A 22,558-nucleotide genomic window follows, 5' to 3' on the forward strand; every position below is an offset into this window, starting at 1 on the left:
TGTTTATTAGGTGTGAGAAACTTTGCCATGAGCATCTAGAAGGAAACACTTGAATTGCTGTTCTCAAATATGTTAAAAATCTGAAGGTAAGGTCAGTTTGGGAGAAATACTAGGAAGGTTCATGGAGCTCAATGCCTGATTCCAGCTTTATTCTTTTTCCAAAGACTGCTTTGGAAGGTCTGATTTGCTGCAATGCCAGCAGTTCATTACACAAATTCTGCCTCTCCTCCATGGTTTCTGCTCCATCTCTATTATCCAGTAAATGGATAACATTGATATTTAGTTGTGAGCACAGTATTGCATATGTTGGTCACAGTGATGTTCGGAAAGGTTGAGCCTCTGAACAGGCGACATCCAGGTGAAATAAATCAGTTGCTAAGAAATATTATCCAATATTTATCAGGGATGGACTGTACAGTAGATCATGGCATACAGTAAGATCATGGTACACAGTCCTCCCTTGGGAGCAAGAATCAGGTGTGCAGGGCAGCCTCTAAAGTGGGGACACCATTGTCCTAGTCAAAAGTCAAATTGCCAGCAAAACGAATGCAGCATGAAGCTGCTGACTTTGTAAACAGCAACAGAAAGGCCTGGCTAACAAACCCTAAATTACATGGTAAAGGATCCCATTATCCCTCTGGTTACAGTAATTACTGACTGAAAGCTTCTGTTCATATCTATAGCCACTATAAAATGGCATTGAAATAGGCCTGTTTACACCATTTTGCAGCATGTAACTAAGGAAACTCACCAGCAGCCGAAATTATTTTAAGATACCTAAGTGTATTTCTAATTTACTGAAATTTGCATATACTGCACCAGATGTCCTGAGAAGATTTAATTTCTTTTTCTGACAATCAAATGCTCACATTGAAGTTAATGTCTACACCCTTATAGATATGTTTATATATTTATGAAGATGTATGCATTGCATATTCAGAATATTTTCTGTACATTTTAGATGTGTCCTATATGGATGTACTCACAGCATTTTGAGTGAGTTTACCACCCTGTGGCCATAACCAATATTAGCTTTTTAAACAGAACGTCTAAGTGGCATGAGTCATGACTTCACTTAGAGCAGGCCACACTGAGTCTGACTAAGCACACAGCTCTGACTGAGCTTTTACAAGTCATTCTTTTGCAGACAAGGTGCTTACATGTGCTCTTGACTTTCAGCACATGTTTAAATCTCCCCTAAGCATGAGCTTAAAGTGCTTTCCTGACTCGTAGCCTATTACTACCTATACTCGTAGGTATTACCTTGCCTGCTTACTGTAACATCTCAGGGAGATTTATAAAGGGTTATTACCTACAGTTTGTGAGATGTAAAATGCAGAGCTCCAATTCTTCAACTTCTGTTCGTGACTAGTGGAACTAGGCTGACTTTCACCATCTGGCAAAATGGACACAATGGTCTTATTTTTGCAATACTTTGAGCATTATTTATCTAAAAGTACCTACAGGAGACAACTTGCAAACCATGCATGAAATTCAAACCAACTTTTGATGAGGGAGAGCATGCTCTGCTATCCTACATGGATATTGCAATTTGCTCTTTACTGTATGGATGTTTCCCTTTTTCCTGCTAGATTAGTTAAAGAGGAATTGGAAAGATCAGACCGAAGTTTTGTTGTCAGTCTGTGAAATAGTATTGTACTGAGAAATCTTATTGGTCTTGTTAAGCTCTATTATTATTATTCACACAGATTAATTATTTTAACTATAAGGCCTACGTAAAAAAATAAATAATAAAATCTTGAATTTATGTGTGTGTGCACGGGTACAAGAGTCAGACACAGACCTGCACACAAGCAATTTCTAGTGCTGTAAAAATGATTGTTGAATTTTTAATGCTAGCTTTCCCAGGCCAAAAGGGTCTGGTGTTCCAAATCTATAGGTGTTTCCCATGAAAATTTCTGCAGTGCTATAGAGTGATGCTGTTTTGTTCTGTCCCTTCTTCACCAAGCTTTACATCTCATACATTCCCTAGTGATTCTTGAAGCTGGTAATGATTTTCTTAGTGTGAAATCTTTCCTTTTTTTTTTTTTTTTTTTTTTTCCCTTAATGTCCATACTTCTGTTGTGTACTTCTCTTTTGTGAATCCTCTTTCGAGAAATTTGTAGTGGTCTTTTGCTTTTTTTCTGGCTTTTCCTCTGTCTGTATTAAGCTAGGCATGCTGGGTTTTTTGTTCAAAATGCAGCTTGAAAAAAACATTGTTTGCTTCTCTTGTCCAGTCTTACATCACCAAACAATTCCAAGGATTAATTCACACATGTGTGGATGCTTTAAAATCTGATCACAGTCCTTTTGTTGTACACAAAGCCTCATTGGACTGCAGAGGGGGCAGAAGATCCAAGTCTGATTTAAGCTGTTCATTTTTGCAGGGATTGTAGGACAGAAGTTGACAAGTCTTATTTTTGCAGAGTGAGATCAATGGTAGCAGGAGGTCTGGGCTCAGCTGGGAATCTAAAAGTTTTTCTTGAGTGTGATTAACAATAACACAACACAATTTATAAACCCCATATTTAGAAGGCACATGTTGTGGCAGACATTTTTAAATTGGTGGTAAAGATGCTGGTAGTGCTGGGAGAGAGCAGAGTGGCATTGAGCAATGAATCACTGGGGCTTTTCTTTGGCTCAGTCAGACGAAGGAAGAAAATCAATTTGTGTCATGGCAGAAGAGTTCAGCCTCTTCCACTCTATTCTCACTCACATGGTGTAATACTTGACTCTAGAATAGCCCTACTGAGGAGCCAGAGAACTATCTGGACGTTAAATTGTTATCCTACTTGGATGGAGGTAGCAGCCTAGCCCACGGGGTTTTATAGCTTCCTTCTCAGATCTAGTTTGCTTTCCTGTTTGTCTTCATTCATACCAGGCTCAGTAGGTGACCTTTTCTGCAGCCAATTTTCACATCTGTTTCTAAGTAGTTCAGTCCTGGACAGACTAGTTCAGCTATTCAGAGAAGAAAGTGCCCTAACAGGGGGAAGAATGGCCAGAGGGAATGCTGGCAATGACAACAAAACCCAGAGTGGGCACCTGAACAAATGGTGGCCTGCCTGATCAGGAATTTGGGCAGAAGTGGTATTTTCAGGAATGAGAGAAATGCTGTGAAGATACGGGAACCATTCCCCCTCAGCGACTGTCTGGGGAGTGAGAACTGTGCTCGCAGTAACTGTGCAGTCCTACAGGCCCTCCTCAATTTTCTGTTCTTGCTGGATGCACAGATAATGAAGACTCCTAAAGGAGTGTTTTTCCATCTGTGTCTAAGCAGATGTTTAAAAACAGCTGAGCAACCAAGAGTTTCTGAAACCCTGGTGCTTTTGCAAAGTAAATATTTTTGTTCTTTAAACAAATAAAACATTTTTTTTGCAGTCGTTTTGTACAACTTGCTATGGCATTGCATGGATTTGAAAAGGTTGCTACTCTCTCATCCTCCAGTAACATTCCTCAGGGCAAGAGATCCCTAAAATCCTTTGGTCAGGTTCAAGTTCATTGAACTTTCATGACCTGAAATTTCCTCTTTTTCTGTTCAGTGTGGATTGTCCTCGACTCTTCTTCCTGTACTGTTAAGATATCATTCTTAAGTGGGAATTCGTGATGGAGACAGGTGTGTATGGAGGCTCAGGGATCTCATCAGCTTCAGAATGAGGCATCCAATTTCTGATTTTCTTTGTCCACCACCACAGAGAAAAAATTGCAAAGAAATCCACGGGGAAAAGAAACAGGATGAGAGTATCAGGAAGATGACTATAAAGGAGGAATCTGTGACACAGATTAAGAAAAAGAAAAGAGCTTAAGGTGTCTGTAGAAGTGGAAGGTGAAGTAAATTAATACCAGGTGGTGTTGTTTTGTTTTCTTCCTTTGTTGGGGATTTCACTCTCTACTCCAGTGATTGTAATGGAGAAGCAAGGAAAAAGTTAAGGTTCTTGTGTTCCTGCACCCCTTCTGTCACAGTAATGTAGTTCAGCATGAATGTGATTTTTTTTTTGTCTCTTCATTTGGTAGGTAACTCAAAAGAAAAATAGATATAAAAACTAGAAAAGTTTCCTTGACACAATGAAAACTACAAAACCAAAGGAAATAATATTTTATGTCATTTGAAAAGTTTTCATTTAAACTGTTTCAGGTTCACGCTTTTATCATTCAACCTACATTTCATTTAAAATTAATGAAACAGTTATTTAAAAAGTAAAATTAGATATTTTACTAGGTCTAACTATTACTATTTGCTGACAAAGCATATTTGACAATTTCATCTGAAATCTCCAGGATTTTCTCCAAATAATTAATTCTTAGTATGTTTACTAGTTCTTCATGAAAGAATATGTGCCCAGTTTTCATCTTCAACCTTTAATAATTTAACTCTGTTTCTTGTTGTGGATCTTTTGCAATAGTTCCTCTTCATTGAAGGCAACAACCTTCCCCTGCATAGAGGAATTCAATAAATTATTGCTGGATCATTAAAATGAACTGTTAAATTTCCTTAAAGCTGTGTTTTGAATCTGGGCCCTTAGGCCCATTTTAATAATTGCAGTAGTCTAATCTTTCACATTGAGGTAGTCTCTTTCATCTGATGATCTCAAGATGTTTTACCTAAAATAATGAACGTACACTGGAATTCTTGCTAAAGGCAAAAATGAAAGGGAAGAATGCACCGTCTCCTTTTGTGCTGTGATGATGAACATTTGGTATTTTTTATTATTGTTTTAATGATTTCTTTTTCATTGTGGATTAGTTTAGATTTTTTTTTTTTTTTAAACAGAATACCACAACCCTGTGCAATTAAAATTCTTCTTGTGGGAACTTGACCTTAAGTAGCAGGACCAACTTTCCTCATCTCATGGGTCAAAGCTGGCCCACAAGGAATGCCAGGGATACCAAGTGATTTCAGGGACACAAATGTAAAGTGAAGCCCTAATAGCTCCGCTTAGGTCAGCCTTAAAGGAATAATAATGGGAATAATAACTTTAATTTGTAAATTGGCACTTCTGCTGTGCACAGGTGAAGCTGTTCGAGCCAGTAAAGCCCATTTACCTGACTGCACATAAATACAGGCCTTTCAGTCCAAGCCATCTGAATCTATTGTCAGATAAAAGATCTTGCTTAATTCCTGCTTTTGAACCCAAAATGCCCAAATTTCACTGCATGAATGATGTGTGTAGCTTTAATCAGAACGGGCATGCCCATCTGCTGGAATCCATGGAATCAGTATGAAAGAATCACAAATTGGTTTGGATTGAAAGGGACCTTAAAGGTTATCTAATTCTCACTCCCTGCCAGGGGCAGGGTTGCCACTCACTGGATCAGGACACTCAGGGCCCCATCCACCCTGGCCTTGGTCTCTTCCAGGGATGGGACAGCGACATCTTCTCTGGACAACCTGTGCCAGGGCCTCAGCACCCTCACAGGAAGAATTTCTTCCTAATGTTTAACAAAAAAATGTCCTCTTTTGGTTTAAAACCATCCTCCCGTTTCTTACCACTACCTGCCCATGTAAAAAGTCACTTTCCCTCCTTTTTATAGCCTCCTTTAGATACTGAAAGGTGGTATAAAATCTCCCTGAAGCCTTCTCTTTTCCAGGCTAAACAACTCTCTCAAATCTTCATCCAACTCTCTCAAGCTGTCTTCACAGGAGAGGTGCTGTGAAGCATCCAGCCCTCTGAGCATCTTGTGTCAGTTGAATTGTTGTGCCAGTTTGGAGTTGTGCATCAATTTCCTTATTTCTTATTTATGTCCCTGTTTGCTGGAAAGCCTTTTAATTTGATCACCTGTATGTTGTCACCTCACACTAAGAAACAACCCTGCGATGCCAATTCATGGAACACACCCAACCTCCCAGCCAAAGCTTCTGTTTCCAGGCTGAACTAATCCATGTGTTCATTTGTTTGCAGATCATGCTGGCGTTTTCAGCAGTGTTTGGTGTCATTGTGTACCGAATCACGACAGCAGCAGCCTTGTCCTTCAGCACAAATGAGACAACCAGGTCCAATGTTCGAGTGACTGTGACTGCCACTGCTGTCATCATTAACCTTGTGGTGGTCCTCATCCTTGACGAAATTTATGGAGCTGTGGCCAAATGGCTGACAGAAATTGGTAAAACTGCCTTGCCACATTCCTCATTAATCCATGTATTGACACCAGGGGGTGTAAGGAGGGTCCAAGAGGACTATTTCCTCTTGGACAGGGCCTGTGAAAACACTCAGGCCTGTGAAGGTACATCTTTAAGCTAAGAGCTGCAGAAATTCAGTGGGTTGTTTAGAAAATGTTGATGGCTCTGACAAAGTTACACTGATGTTGTTTCCCTGATGAAAGTTTTAACCATTTCCTTACTGCTCAAATGATTTTTTGGTTCCATTTTAGGGGCATATCTGGGCTGGACTTTTTATTAATGATTTGTACTGCAGTTAGTGGTTGGACTTTCAAAGTTTATTCTAAACATCAAAATATTGTTGCAAGCCTGGCTATTTACTTCTTTTGAAGAGAAGTCATTCCTTTGACTCCTATAGCGGTTTAGGCCTAAAGTATTGATTTGTTATATACATTAGGCTAAAGATGTTTACTAATAGGAGTTTAGGCTGGGCTTTATTTTATTATATAAATTAGACCAAGGATGTTGACTGATAGTGCCTAGTGCCTTTACATGAGATTGCTCTTCAGACTTCTGTTTCTTCTCAATTTCTTAAAACACTTTTAAATTCACAAATGAAAACATCTCTTTCAGTCCTGTTTTAGGAAGAACATTACAAACTACAGTCTTGCAGTTGTTAGAGGTCCAAGCCTGAATTGTGAAAGTATGGTCGTGTTTAGATTAAATTCCTAAAGTATTTGAAAGAAATTAAGACAAAGCAATTAATTTTCACAAATTGCCATGTTAGTGGGTTCATTTGTTTGTTTTTTTCTGTTTTGCACCAAGCTTTGGGCAGATTGTAACAGAGTTCATGAATGGACTCTGTTCTAGTAGAATAAATGAGCTCAGGCTCACTGTTCAGGCCAAAACTGTACCCAGATTTTCAGCTTTCACATGAGTGACAGGCTGCTAACTGTGTGTGACCTGATCAATTCTGTTCACTGCACCTGGCCAGGTAAGAAAGGGCACAAATGTTAAGGAATGACACAGCTGTGGAAAGAGTAGGAAAAGACGAAAATGAGATTTCTCCAGCAGCTTCAAGGCAGGAGCTGGGAAGTGCTAGGCACTGCCATGGCCTCTCTTTGGGAAGTGCAGGAGGAAAATCTCTCTCTTTGAAATGTGCACCGGGCTGAACTGTGAAAGAAACAACAATTTTGTACTTGCTGATTATTTCCCCCTGTCACTTTGCATCTAATTCTAATCTTATCATTATTAGGGCACCATTCCTAATCAACCATCAGATTTTTTTTAAAGAAGGATCCAGTCAGAATAATATCTAGTGCTACAAATTACATGAGTTAGAAAGTTCACTCAGGCAGCTTTCTCCGGCACTAGGCTCAGATGCCAAATGTAATCAAAATTTTTTAAAAATGCATGCATGCTGGTAAATGTTGCTTAACTTGTGAACTCTCATTACCGAGAGGAGAAAAACACACTCAATTCTCATTTCACACTGCACTTAATCCACAAGCTGAAGAACACACTTGTTGGGCTGAAGGAGTAGCTCTTGACAGCATATGTTTCTATTCCTGGCCCAAGTACACTTGAATCTTTGTTCAGGTGAAAAAGTACATCTGTAAGCACAAGAATAGCACTGATAGCAATTGTGTTAATCATGGGATCACAGTCATGTATATGCCTCAATACATCCTCAATCAGGAGGAAGAGTAGGAGTTTTGTTGTTATCAATACAGAGAGTTCGTACAGGGTGGAGCAGGACTCCTGTGGGCCCAGTGGAGTGGGGCACTGATGCCCCTTTATCACAGACCAGACCAGCTAAAGTGCAGATGGTATCCTGCTATTCCCAGGAAGAACAGATCATCTTCAGTAATCAGGTGGTGCCAGACAAGATTTAGAGCTCACTTGTAACTCAGGACAAGAGAATGGGTTGGGTTCGAAGGGACCTTGACACTCACCTCGTTCCAATCCGCTGCCATGGGCAGGGACATCTTCCACTATCCCAGGTTGCTCCCAGCCCCATCTAGCCTGCCCTTGGACACTGCCAGGGATGGGGCAGCCACAGCTGATCTGTGCCTGGGCCTCCTCACCCTCAATGCTTCCTTGAGGCCAAGTAAGCACCAGTGAAATGGGGACAAAATCAAAACTGCTGGTGTTTGTCCCTTGCAAATGCAGCAGCTACTTCAGGGAGCTAAGGCCCATTCCACCCTTAGCTCAACTCATCCTCCACCTGCAAAGTTCCAGCTGCCTAATTTTGGTGTAACAACCCACCACTGAGTGTTTCATTTTTTTGGGATAAGGGAGTTTTCTCTGTTACTAACGCACCTATTCTGGCTGAATGCATTTCCAATGCAGCATACCCAACAAGCTGGAGGACAAATTCTACACATGCCTCTATGGCTATGGTATAGGATGTCTGAGAGAGCCTCTGGGACCATATATGTTGTGCAAATGTTCATCCAGAGGCTGAGCTCATCCATGGCGGGGATTCCCTGTAAGGCAGGGTTTAGGATTTTTCTCTCTCAAATGAAAAGTTGCACTGCTGTTATTCGATATTCCTGCTGCCCTGAGCTTTTCTCTTGCAGATCTATTCAGTGTATGGGATCACCTGCAAATTGTTTGAAGGTGTAACTAGGCTTTTTTGTGCTTATAGGTGGGTTATACCTTAGGGCTCATCAGGTTGTGCACTGATCTTTTAGGAAAATGTGGTTGAAATTATCGCAAAGAAAGTCAGGCAGTGAGGGCTCATTAGGCTTTTCTATTCCTTTAGTGCTGAAATAATCATGCAGCTTTTTTAAGAAAAAACACCCCAAAGCAGCAAAGGAAACAGAACATTCAAACTGTACCTGAAACAAAACCGTACAAGTACAGTAGAATTTTTAGTGAAGTCAAGCCAGAGCTCTGGATCTCCTTATTATTCCACACTTTCTTTGTGCCACAGAAGTTCAGCCAAGAATGATAAATTTAATAATAAAATTATCTTCTCTAACATTAGATACAGCTCAGGATGAGTAGAGAAATGCAAGGGTTTCACCCATCTAAAATCTTTAAAAAAGGATCCTACCATCAATTTGAAAAGCCTCTGTCTTATACCTGTGCTTTCTGCTGCCAGAAAATTTCCACAGAAATTGAAAATAAATCTGGGAATAAAGTAATGAATACTGAAAATATTTAAACCAAGAAATCTTGAAATACAGAACATATATTGTGAATTGTTAACAAAAAATATGCCTTTATTTTGCACTTAATTCACTTAATACCTTATTCAAAAATGTATTTAGTCTTGTATTTAGCATCAAACATATCAACAATCTCAACACAGAAAAGAAGGCTTGTGGACTACAAGTTAAGTATGCTTTTAAGGTGTTTTTTTTCTGGTTGAAAGTCTTTGTACTTTGCTTTCAGCATTCCTCAGTTGAGAATACAAATGTTTTGTTATTTTAGTTGTGTAATTGTGTAGCAGATATACTTGCGTATGTTAATATCCATATATACAACAGAGTAATTTACACTACTTTTGCTTTTTGGAATTGAGTATCTCTGGAAATCAGGACTTGGTGATAGACCTAGTGGCTTTGGTACAAATTAGAGGTACAAAAGAAAAATTAATATAAGCCCAAAGTTTGAAGTTGGGGTTTTATTGTATGTGTTTGGGGATTCAGGTATTTTTATATTACTTAATGATTCAGTTCTCTGTTTTGTTTTTTTTTTCCCCCCCAGAAATACCAAAAACAGAGAAAACTTTTGAGGAAAGACTGATTTTGAAGGCATTCCTACTGAAGTTTGTGAATTCTTATGCATCAATTTTTTATGTTGCCTTTTTTAAAGGAAGGTAGGATAAATATCCTTTCCATATATATATTTCTCTATATGCATTTTTATATATGTGTCTATATTAGTGGATCTGTGTATAAAAATGGGCACAAAGGCATGGGACTGGTCATCTTTGCCAGCTCTGAAAAAATATCTTTGAAGGATTATCTAAAGTTAATAATTAATTTTGGTTTTTAAAAAAAGTGTAGATTTTATAACAAATGGTGATGCTTACAGGCTTTATCTTTCCACAGTTTAGCAAATTTTCCTTGAAGCATCATTTAGCAAAGAAAGCTCTTCCTATTTAATTTAAAATTATGGAGCTCTTTTTTCTATTACTTTCACATTATTTTGCATTATTCTCGCATATCAAATTAAGAAATAGCTACAGTCAACTGGCAAATGAAGTGATTGACCAAAAAACTAATTCAGCTGTCCTGCTAAATAAGTGTGACTTCCTATGGGCTCAGAATCCTTTTCTTTTGGGACCCAGTCATCCACATGCTTTTGAATGAGAAGCTTAAAATGATTCTTTGCTAAAACTTTGGCAAAAAACCCCCATTTAAAACATCCTCTGGATTCTGTGTCCTACAATTTTGCTCTTCCTTTTGAGGGCTGTAAAGTTTTTTACTCTCTGCTCTTCACTAATCTTATCCATCACCTTTCATTTGAGGATTAATGATGCATTTTGCCAGCAGTTGCAAATATTGTAAGACACCAATGAAAAAAAGTCACGAAATTCTCTCTTTTTTTAACCATATTTTTCTGTTGTATGGCTCGAATAAAGTCAATATCATTGTTTCTCCTGGTGTAGCCAGAAGAGTCTTAGTTGTGTACAGATGTATAAATAATTCCATTCAAGCCATTATTCACATATAAGAGAATGTGAATTAGGATATGTGTCCCCAGGTTTGTTTGCCATCTCTAATCAAGTGAGGGGTTTTTAATTATATTGTTTTATTTCTGAAAAATATTTTATTAAAATTATTTTATCCAGATGTAGTAGAAAACCATTTGTAGAGGCCTATTTCTTTGAAATAATCAAATCTGAATACATGCTGAGGCCTTGAAAATTAATGTTTAAAAAGCAACTTCTGAAATGTTTTGACTAATGCAAATGAACAATCTTGATTTCAAAGTTAACTTATTTTTGTGTTTTTGTATTAAATCATGGTGTCAATATTAGCTTATTTTTCTGTTTTTATTCTAGTTTATATATTATTATTGCTTTCAGGTTTGTTGGCCGTCCTGGTCATTATGTGTATGTGTTCAAAGGTTATAGGATGGAAGAGGTAAGTACATATGAAATTCAAATTACAAATAAAATCCTTTACACAAAGAAATATGTGTACAGTGCTCAGTGGACTACAGACAACAGGGGAAAAATAGAAAACACTTGTTAAAACAAGAGGTCAAATCTTCAACTTGAATACACAAAACCCAGGGTTTCCATCTAAGGCAACTTTGTATTCTTTCTTTCTGCGGTTTTGACTATTTCATGGTCTTTCTTAGGTGAAGCTTCACCATTTCTGTGCTTTACAACTGGACACTAAGGCACAAACATTCCATGATTTGGTTAAAGTCCTTGGGAAGCATGACTCTGTCTTCCCATTCTGCAGATCGCCGGAAGCTTGCAAATTTTAATAGCTTAAAAACATGGAGCCATTTTGTGCTGAACTTACAAACTTTTTTTTTTTTCTTTTCTTTTCTTTTTTAATCCCCTCATGAAGGGGATTGCTGTGGGTATTCCCTTGAAAGCTGAGAGATGCACTCAAGGTCTGACAATAAAGCTGACATAAAAGTCTTTGCAAGATTGAAGGTTTTCTTTCTCCCCCGGGAGACATCAGGTTGGAAGAGTATTGGTGATCCTGCATTATGTTTATTACATTGATTATATAGTAAATATTTTTAAAGGAAATATAGGAACCCCAGGGCACTGTGAGTTGTTTCAGAGCTCTGCATATTTTCCATAATGCAGTTTTATGAGTGTAGACGAAATACCTTGTCAAACACAGATTTGAAGTAATCTATGAGCTCCGTGATCCCACAAAAAGTGGTGGTAGGGACAATGGGCACATGGAGACATTGGGAGCTCTCCCAAGTGGGTATTTTAAAATTAATTCTCTTAACCCCTTCACACTCTCTGGTTTTGTTTAATTGCAGTGTGCTCCAGGAGGGTGTCTGATGGAACTCTGCATTCAGCTGAGCATTATCATGCTTGGAAAGCAACTGATTCAAAACAATCTCTTTGAAATTGGAATCCCGTATGTATCCTGGCCTTTTCCATTATGTGTTATTCCTATGGCACAGTAAATCAAAGCCTTGATCCTTATTCAGCTAAATGGGACTTTTGCCACTACCTTCAGTGGGTTCTAATTGAGTGTGATGATAAATCACATTTTCGGTTGTGGTGAAATGATCTGGTTGTATTTTATGTTGAATAGTTGGCTATATCTTCACTAAATGGCTTAAAGAAAATGATGGAATATATGAAATAATTGATTTAAATTAATTTTAGAAACCAGGGAAAACAGGCAAGGTATGATAGATCTCCTGGAAAGTTTCATAGAAGCTTTCAGGACAACAGCATTGAATACAAATTAGCACAAAGTGGAGGGGAGATAGTGTGGGGGAAAGCAATAGCCCATAAAAGATGTTAAAATCTATTACTTGATATATGACAATTTTATGGGTTTGGGGATGAAATCCACATGTTTCCAAGGTGCCTTTATGTCATTCTGGGATGATGCAGGAGCAAGCAGAGACACTGACAGCTCAGTGCCTTTCTACCATGGACTGTTTCAGCGCTCAGCTCCCTGCTCCAAATACAGCAGGAAAAATCTCCCTGTCTCTCACCAGTGCCAAGGGGATATTCAGGTACTGGGAATCCACTGAGAAAAGTCCTACTCCTGCCTTTTGGGAGGTGTGCTTTGTGGTGGCAGTGGCCTGTGAAATGTTGGAGATTAAGAGTCTGGTTTAGACATGTCACCTCCACTGAAATGAGGCGGAATCTTCCAACTCTGGTGTGAACAGCTTTTGGGTCACATCCATAAGGCTGTGATGATAGAAACTAGAAATCAAGAGGAGTGATTCTTAAACGATATGAAATATTTCAAATGAGCCCTTTTCCTCCCTTTTCTCAGCAAGATTTTTTTTTTTTCTTGCAAGGAATTTAAATAGAGAGAGAGAAAAAAATTCCCAAACAAATCAGACGTAGATTATGGATGATTTCATTGTTCTTGTGTCAAAGTTCAATAAGAAGGCCTGTTTTCTGTCTGCATCTCATTGAGTTTACATTTTACTTTCAGAAAAGGGTGGTAAATCATTCCCAAAATATCTGACATGTTGAAGGCTTAAAGCTTTCTCAGTGTAAACCTGCTGTAATTTGTTTCCCGTCTTCCAAAAAGTTACTGCTACTGGACTTTTTTAATGGGAATTTTATGATGTTGCAAATACTGTATTTATTATTTTTGACTCATGAAAGCATGGGCTGATCTAGTCCAAACAGAAGGTCATGTCCAATTATTTTTCATTTTCCTCTCTTTGGAGCAAGAATGCGATAATTTAATCTCATTTTTCTCCCTCATATCTGCTCCCCCATCCTTCATTTAACAAACTGTGGTGGCCTCAATTTTTAGAACTGTTTAAGAACAATCATTCTTTCATCCTCCCCTTCCTAGATAAATACCTCATTTCAGTCACAATGCTATCTTATCATCTTGGAATAAACATATCTGCTTTTCTTTGCTTGTCTGCATTCCCAAGAAAATCGTGTGTGTGTCTGTAGGACTTGGCCCTTCTCCCTGGACCTGTTTGCACCAGAAGAATCACTGAGCACTTAATTAAATCAGAGTTAGCCTCCTGTTCCTGAATGCACCACTGTACTGGTTTGGGCTGGTTCCTCAAAGGTACCAGCAGCTGCATTTTTCATTCTCCCTTGCCTTGTGCCTCTTTGGAGGGACTGAGAGTCGGGGTGAATAACACAGATTCTTCCATTGGCTCCCTGCATTTTCACTGTGGGCAGAGTCCAGGTGCTGCCACCAGCCTTTCCATGTGGAGAGACAGAAGGGGATATCATACGTGGTGATTTGGTCCTCAGAATCTGGTGCTGTCCCCTGCACGTCTGTAACAGGGAAGCACCTCTCTGCTGAGTTATCTGATGGCACTCATGAAAAACATTTTCTTCCTTGCTGAAAGCTTAGGATTTCAAGGTTTTGGGTTTTTTTGGTTTTTTTGGTTTTTTTTTTTTTTTTTGTTTTTTTTTTTTTTCAGGAAATCTTTTCATTTTCATTCACCAGAAAACCCAAGGCATTTTAGTTGATTTGTAGAAATCACAAATCCCATTTTCTTCTCTTTCTCCTCAAAAAATAGTGCTAAGTAGATGATAGAGTAAGTTTGCAAACAACAGTCATCCTTTATGTTCCTAGAAGCCCAAATTGGAAAGAATTGGAAAGCATCTTTCCATGTCTTCATTCTGCTTTATCCATGGTCAGTACTGCATGAGGAGGGAAACTTCAGATGGCAGCCCTGCATTTTTTGGGGACACATCCTTGCTTTTCCTTCAGTGTTTCTGTAGAAACTGCTGCCACAGCTATGATAGATGTAATTGCTGATCTCCTAAACCTTGCATGATTTCTTTTTTAAATCTCTGCATCCAGCTATAGCAAACCAGCTAGGTAAACGCAACAAGATTTGAATTATAGAAAACTAAGCCCTCTTGAACTGAAATGTGTGTTCTGTGGGGCTGGAATTCACAAGTTTAACAGATGTAAATATGCCAAAGTTCACTCAGATGTGTCACATACCATCATTCTTTTCCTGTTGCCACAGGAATTGACCCTAAAAGGCTGCAGGGCTTGAAAGTCTTAACCCAGAGTTCTTTTAAGACCCTTTTTATTCAGTTCTGTTTTTTTCTGAATTTACTGAAAAAACCCATCCATGTGGTTATTTTATTACTCTCTGTCTTTGACCTTGGTGCTAAACCCTTAGGGTAAAATCCTGGCCCTATTGAAGCGAACAGCAAAACTATTGAATTTAGTGAGGTCATGGTTGTGGCCCTGCTATTCAGCATCAATTTCCATCAATTTCTTCAAAATATACTTAAATATGCTGGATGAGAATACCAAGAGTTAATAAAATCCATTTAAATACACCCCTTCATAAGCTATTATCTCATGTTGTTTTTCACCTTTACTAAATTATTCTTAATTAAAGGTTTGGGTGGGGTTTTTTCCTTTTTTTTTAACTTTTCCTGGTTTTTTTGTTGTTTTCCTCTGATTGAGAAATGAGTAAACCCCAAAGACAACTGAAATTCTTGTAGAATCCAGGATATCTGAGTGTGCCAAGGAAACATGTCTGTACCAAAAATTTTTGGGAGAACAAGAAATTGAGATACCTTTAATAAACCCCAAACACAACTGAAATTCTTGTAGGATCCAGAATCTGAGTGTGCCAAGGAAGCATGTCTGTACCAAAAATTTTTGGGAGAACAAGAAATTGAGATACCTTTGTTCATCCCCTGCTTCCTTCTTGTGCCTGTGAATGTGAGAAGGTGTTTAGTTATGTGAACACACTGTAGGAAGATGACTGAAGAAAGGCCTGGATCTTCAGTGTTCTGTCCCAAAAGCAGGAAAGAAAATTATAGGCAAGGTACAAGAGCCTGGGTCACTGCTCTTCCTTTTGTCCAGATACAAGTGCTCCAGCTACTCAACCTAATAATCTTTTCTGTTTAGCTTTCTCTCTGAACCTTTTTCCATTATCCTACAGATCAAAATGCATCAACTGGAAGGACAGCCTTTAAAAACCCACCTGTTATGAATAATCCTTTGTTCCTGGCAGCTGGATTCTAGAGGCTTTCTGTCTTTTCATGTAAAACCTCCACATGCATCTCTGTTCTAGCAAGTATTCACAGAATCATGGAATCACAGAATGGTTTGGTCTGGAAGGAACCTTAAAGGCCTCCCAGTTCCAAGCTCCTGCCATGGGCAGGGACACCTTCCAGTAGCCCAGGTTGCTCACAGCCCCATCCAGCCTGGCCTTGGACACTTCCAGGATGGGGCAGCCACAGCTTTTCTGGGCAATCTTTGCCAGGGCCTCAGCACCCTCACAGGGAACAATTTCTTCCCAATATCCCATCTAAACCTGCTCTCTGTCAGTGTGAAGCCATTTCCCCTTTTCCTGCACTTTATCCCCTTGTCAATAATCTCTCTCCATCTTTCCCATAGGTTCCCTTCAGGCATTGGATGGCTCAGTTAAGTCCCCTTGGAGCCTTCTTTATTCTAGGCTGAACAATCCCAATTATACAGCCACTGAAGACACAAACACTTCTGCCAACCAAGTAATTTTCCTGCATCTGTTCTCTTTCAACCTGCCCTCCAGATGTCCCACCTCTTCAGCCTCTGTCTATTCCACTCTCACTTACCCCACAAATTTCTCATTTTTCCCAAGTCATCATCATTCTTTCCCCTAGATCCCCCAAATCCAACTGCTCCTTCTTACTGTAGCAATAGAGAAACTATTGAATAATCTTTCTGATTTTTGAAAAGGAGCCTTCATCTAATCACCATGTGCTTACAGCCCAGCCAGGATCACTTGGAGCTTAATTTTTCTCTTTTCATCGTATTTTTTTCTCAAAACCTTGAGGGTTCTTGACAGGTAGTGATTTTATGCTCACTTCAGATGCTTGTTATCGTGCATAATGCAGTGCTTATTGGTTATACTGGGAATTACAATCAGCATAATTCAACCATGTTCCCATCTCTTACCTAATACAATAATTTGGTGCCATTCCCTTGTGAGAAGCTGCAATGTCATTTTTAGCTGCTCTAAACACAGCCTGACAAAAAAACTGGTAATTTTCTTTCCTTCTCATCCTGCATTCATTCTTCTCACATGCTGTTCAGTTTCCTTAAGGATGCACCTTGCTTTTTCACTGGCAAAATGACCCTGGCAAAACGACCAGAAATAATGGCTATTCTACAACTCTACAGTTTTCCCTCTTTGCCCAGATCTGTGTGGAATCATGAAGCTTTGCTGCGTGAGCCTCTTCAGCACAAAGCTTCTGGGACACTCATCCTGAATGGGCAAACTTACCTCTTCCTCACTGTGGGGGGCTGCATGGCAGGAGCAAATCAGAGGCTAAAAGAACTCTTTTTCTGTCAATTTTCTTAAAAAACATTGATCTGGGTAATTAAGGAACAGGCTTCAATCAAAGGCATTTAAAAAGCATACTCAGTTTTACTTATCACAATCATAAGTACAGATAAAGGGTTCTGCAAAACTCATTTTCATTGCCCTATTGCTGTGTAGCTGGAGAATAACACCCTGCAAATCCCTCTTCTCTGTTCCTCTAACTTTCTGACATATTTCTGCTTGGTCTCAAACTTCACATGCTTGGATACGAAACAAAAGTACTTTTTGGTTTTTGTGGAAAATTTGAAATAATTGGTTTGGCTTGCTTTCAGTCAGTTGATCTTTAAAAAAAAATACATAAAAAGAAGCATACAGATACTCTTCAAAGCTGAACTCCAAATGGTTAAAGGTGCTGTTCATCATGCCTGGCTTAGAGATAACCAGATGAAAAATCAAAAATTATTCTGAGCAACTGACCCCTGGTTTTGGTGTATCCCCAAATAATCATTAAAAACAACAACAATTGTTTTGTTACTGGATTCTCGTGGGAGGTGTGTGTATGCATTAAACTCCAGAACTTGATTCTGTGGTGCTGTAGCTGAAGGATTAGGTCACATGTGCACAGATTTCACATCTAAACACACCCAAATTTTATCTCAGCTGCTGCTGTGCTGTGACAACAAGATCATCTTCACTCTCATCTGCCCACAGAAGTGTGAGGGACATTTATAACTTGTATAATTTCATTGGAACAGAAATTAGCATTGTCTTGAACCTGTTGTTCACCATCCTCTGAGAGTGCCTCACATTAGGAAATTAATTGGGGTATGTTGGAAGAGCACCTGGGAATTCTTTGTTTTAAATCCTGCCCCAGCCTCCTACCCTCTGAATGCTACATCACCTCTGTCACAGACAAGTTCCCTTGGCTGCCATAAAGGCAGAGGGGGAGAAGGGGAATCTAGTGTCTTGAAATGGCTGAGTTTGCATGATGTAGGAGGTAAAAGATCTTTTTAAGGATTCATCTAATTCTGTCTCGTGAAGCAGTTTAAATTTGCCCCCACCCTTTCATTGAAACTGTGCAATGTGAGTGTCCTGGTTACCAGTAATGCCTAAGCACTGATGGTGTTACCATCAGTCTGGGGAGCTACATTTTCCTTCCACCTCATACAAAAGCAGGAGTTGTCCTGTTGATTTTTGAAACTTTATGATCCAGGATCTGAGAGGGCTTCATGCAATCTAGACCTGTTTAAAGAGTGTCTTCCAATCCCAAATTCCTCCATACTGGTGATGAAATGGAATGGGTCCTGTAAACACTGGTAGGTGCAGAAGTTCCTCAGTCACCGTGGGAACACAGTGATCCCATGGCTCAGTGTAAATTTGGGAATGAAGCAATAAACCCACACAGCAAAGCCTTTATTGTGTTTGCCAGCTTTTGTTCCTCAGCCTTGCCCTGCTACTGAAGCCAGGGTCCAGGAAAGTGGTTCTGCTTCCTTGGAGGTCTGAAGGAAAACCCCTTCTCCCAAATATTCCTGTATCCAGGCCACACACCTACAGTTCAAAGGGTTTATCACAAGCTGTGGGAGAGCCCTGCTTACACTACTGGCAAAACATCATTGGAATTAGTCTGGATTTCCACTCACGGCACATATGTGAAGAACTGTAAAATAGTGCTGTATGTTTCTGTGGAAGATAAATATCCTCTGCAAAAGAAAGATATGTAATAAGTATAAATCTGACTATTTTATGCTAATTCGACTGTATTTTGCTGCCTTGATTATGAAGAAATACCTTATGCTACTGTGGTTTTCCATGGGAATTTCTCAGTGTGTAAAATAGCATGAAGTTGCTGATGCATGTGTATTTAAAATATCATTGGGGGTGGGGGAACATTGGGAAAACTTTACTCTTCATTTAGAAATCATTAATTTTACTCTAATTTATTTGTCATTGTAATTAAATTTGTATCCCCATTTCAGTGGGACAGTGTTTGATATTGCTTTTTCAACTGTCAGTACATTCTTGCACTCTCTTTGTTTGGAAATATCCCATAATCACAGAATGGCCTCGGTTGGAAGGGACCTTGAAGCTCATCCAGTTCCAGCTCCCCACCATGGGGAGGGACACCTTCCCCTACCCCAGGTTGCTCAGAGCCCCATCCAACCTGGCACTGAACACTTCCAGGGATGGGGCAGCTGCAGCTTTTCTGGGCAGCCCATGAACATCTGGTAATTTTTTACGTTAAAACCCTATTATACTGGAAATTCCCAATTTTTATATTGAGATTAAAGTGTGCCTGTAGTGAAAATGTGGAATGAAACCATTACATTTTGTTTTTTGTTAAAAGAGAGGTACTCACTATGTTGTTCTTGAGAGTACTAATTACTAATATTATTTAGGTTCCAGAATCTTCAGGAAGATCCCCTTGGAATATGCATCTAGAGAGAAAAAATATTATAAAGTACTGGATTCAACTCCAGTAGCTTGTACCTGTCAATAAACAACATCTGAACTTCCCCAGGGGTGTAAACTCCCCCTGTGATGCACCAAAGTAAAACAGGATTAATTTTGTGTTGCTGTGCAAAGACTTGGGGCAAATCTTTTAGGGGAAAAAAAAAAAAAAAACTGACTTGGTTTGATCTGAACTTTTGTTCCTCAGAAAGCTCAAGAAGCTCTTTAGGAAGCTGAAGGGTGGAAGAACTGAGGTAAAGGAAATGGACACCAACAAATCCAAGGACTCTCAGCAATGGGATCTCGACTACATCTTGGAACCTTTCACTGGGCTGACTCCAGAATACATGGAAATGAGTAAGTTTTCAGAATTTCCTTTCCCTTTCTGCAATAACTATGGCTTTACATAGGACTGAATGTCAGAAGTGGTCATGAGAGAGGGGGAAAAATACCCCAGCACTCATAGTTTGCAGAAATTCCATGTGAGCCAGCAGGGCTATGAGACTACCATAGTGCCAACAGAGAAATAATGATGAATTCTAGTATTTGTTAATACTTCTGCTGCCAGATTCCAGTGTTCCCAGCTGAGGAAAGGGGCCACAGAATCAGCAGCTATGGTTAGGACGGATCTCTGGAGATCAGCTGGTCCAATCTCCTGCTCAAAGCAAGGTCAGCTACAGGATGTTGTTCAGAGACTTTCCAGTTAGGTTTTGAATATTTCCAGGGTTGAAGACTCAACAACTTTTCCTGTATTTGATCACCCTCACACCAAGGATTTTTTAAGGTTTAAGTTGCACTCCTTACGTTTCCATTGGTGCCCTGTGCCTCTTGTCCTTTCACTGTGTGCTCTTGAGAAGGTTTTAGCTCTGTGCTCTCCAGCCTGCCACATGGGTAATATCCCCTGAATCTTTTTTCCTGTGGTACAGCAATCCCAGTGCTCTCAGCTTCTCCTTGTTCATCAGGTCCTCTCATCCCTTAACCATCTTAATGGCTCTCCAGTGGATTCACTGCAGTGTGTCCATGTTTTTCTTCTACTGGGGAGCACAGCCCTGTACCTGCCCCATGAGTAGACCCTGCAGAGGCAGGGAAGGAGAAAGCAGGAATGCTGTGGGTAAGGGAGTAGAAAGGAGAGAAATAATCCAGGCAAACCCAAGCTTTAGGTCACGTGAGAATTCAGGGAGAAGCACAATGGGCATAGTGTCTAAAACCAGACATCTGTTAAATATTGAATGTGGCAATTCCTGTTTTAACACAAGTCACTATTTTCAAAATATCTAAAGGGGAACATATTTTATGGCAAAAAATTTAAATACCATAGATGGTTTATCTCTCTATACAGAAACAACCTTGGTTTGTAGATATAATTTATAATCGAATTAACAACTAATACATTAAAATTTATGGAATGGTGGATTTATGTAAATCTGTAAATGTCTAAGTGTATACGAGGTATTTTGCATGATGACAGATTTGGGGATGTCTTATTAATATGTTTAGGATCCCAGCCTTGCCTTCTGTAGTGCCATCAAGAATCCCTCACCTCCCATTATCTCCCTCTCAATTGTTCCAACTCACCTTAGGATCTTGTCTGTGTTGTCACTTTTGTTACCTTATCCCTTTCTGCACTTAATGGTACTTTGTTGAAAAATTATCCTTTAGGACAATTTTTTTTTCCCGTGAGTTATGTCAGCCCAAGATGATTTTTCTTCCTGTAAACTTTAAGCAAGCCTCTTAGCAATTTTTGAAGCTTAACAATGGTGAAAAAAACATAGACATTTTTTCCTGTAAATTTTTTTTTTGTATTTTTAGGCTCAAGAATAACTCAGAAATATCTGTTTTTAACAACTCAAATTTCTTGGTTAGCTGGGTCTAAGGACTTTAGTTACCAGTAACAAATATATACTGGTGTGAAGTTTGTCAGCATTTCTTGGGGTTTGCTGTCAATGGCCTTGATTCTACTGTGTGAAAAGTGATGCCCCAATGCTAAGAGTTTGAACATAATTTCCAAAATGCCAGATTTGTTTTAAGTGTTCATTTAAGGCCACCTACTCAGAAAGGAAGCAAGTCAGTAGTCTGTCCTTCAGTGACGAAAGTGGAGTTTTCCTTACCTGTGTTTTGACTTCAGAGTACCTCTTGGAGCTCCCATGTTTAGCCATTTGTTACGCTGTTCCTTAGGGAGCTGTTTGGGTTATTTTAATTTTAGGAGAAAGTTCTAGAAATTGCCAAGATGAGTCAAATCATGGCCACTGAAATAAGTAGGTTAATGTGTGTTGGTTTTTTTTTTTTTTTTTTAAAAAAAAAGAAAGAAATGCAGAAGTACCACCACAGTCTGTTGAGGTTTGGGGGTTCCTGTTCAAGGGAAGTGGTCCCAGCCCCAAGCTTGCCAGAGCCTGGACAATGTTGTCAGGAATATGGTGAGATTCTTGGGCTGTCCTGTGCAGGGCCAGGAGCTGGACTTCGATGGCTCCCTTCCAACTTGGGATATTTGATGGTTCCCTTCAATGGTTCCCTTCCAACTTGGGATATTCTATGATTCTATTCCATGCCTCTGATTTGTAGTATCAAGGTTTAAGCTACTGATGTTATAAATCACTGGACACAAAGCCTGTCATTTAGATCAGTCCCTTGTGCCAGGTTCATAAACCGTGGTGAGCTCCTCAGCCTGCAGCCACTCAGGGGTGACTCAGGAAAATGAAGAGGTGAATTATTGATCTAAACATTTGTTTACAGCAGGAGGATGAGCTTCCCAAGTGGAGAAGCCTCACAGTCTGCCAAGCTGTGCCCTGCCTGTGGGATTTGCAGACAAATGTGCAGCAGATGAAAGCCAAGCTGCACCTCCTCAGCCCCGATTGCTGCCCTGGGTCCATGTCCTTGCTCTCAGCTGTCAGATCCACTGCTCAGACCACCCACACTGGCAGGAAGCACTTGGTGCAGCTCAGCACTGAACTTGTCAGCTGGGATTGTTGTCAAGGGCATCACACTGCAAGAGGCAGCTCAGCAGATTATTTATTTCTCTAATTTTGAGCTGGGGACAGTGCGAAGGCAAGCAATGCAGAAGGCCAGAGGAAGACTTTT

The 22,558-nt window shown here is 39.6% G+C and overlaps 1 protein-coding gene across 1 annotated transcript in view; it reads left to right on the forward strand.

Moving 5' to 3' along the window:
- ANO2 (anoctamin 2) overlaps positions 1-22,558 on the forward strand; it is a 151,436-nt gene that overhangs the window by 113,351 nt on the left and 15,527 nt on the right. The window contains exons 16-20 of the mRNA XM_041460361.1: positions 5,898-6,099; positions 9,812-9,923; positions 11,139-11,196; positions 12,068-12,168; positions 19,692-19,840. Coding sequence (XP_041316295.1) covers positions 5,898-6,099; positions 9,812-9,923; positions 11,139-11,196; positions 12,068-12,168; positions 19,692-19,840 — 622 coding nt within the window. The remainder of the gene's footprint in view (positions 1-5,897; positions 6,100-9,811; positions 9,924-11,138; positions 11,197-12,067; positions 12,169-19,691; positions 19,841-22,558) is intronic.

Source organism: Pyrgilauda ruficollis, unplaced genomic scaffold (assembly GCF_017590135.1).
Source record: "Pyrgilauda ruficollis isolate IOZ18807 unplaced genomic scaffold, ASM1759013v1 scaffold142, whole genome shotgun sequence".
In the NCBI taxonomy this organism is placed as follows: domain Eukaryota; kingdom Metazoa; phylum Chordata; class Aves; order Passeriformes; family Passeridae; genus Pyrgilauda; species Pyrgilauda ruficollis.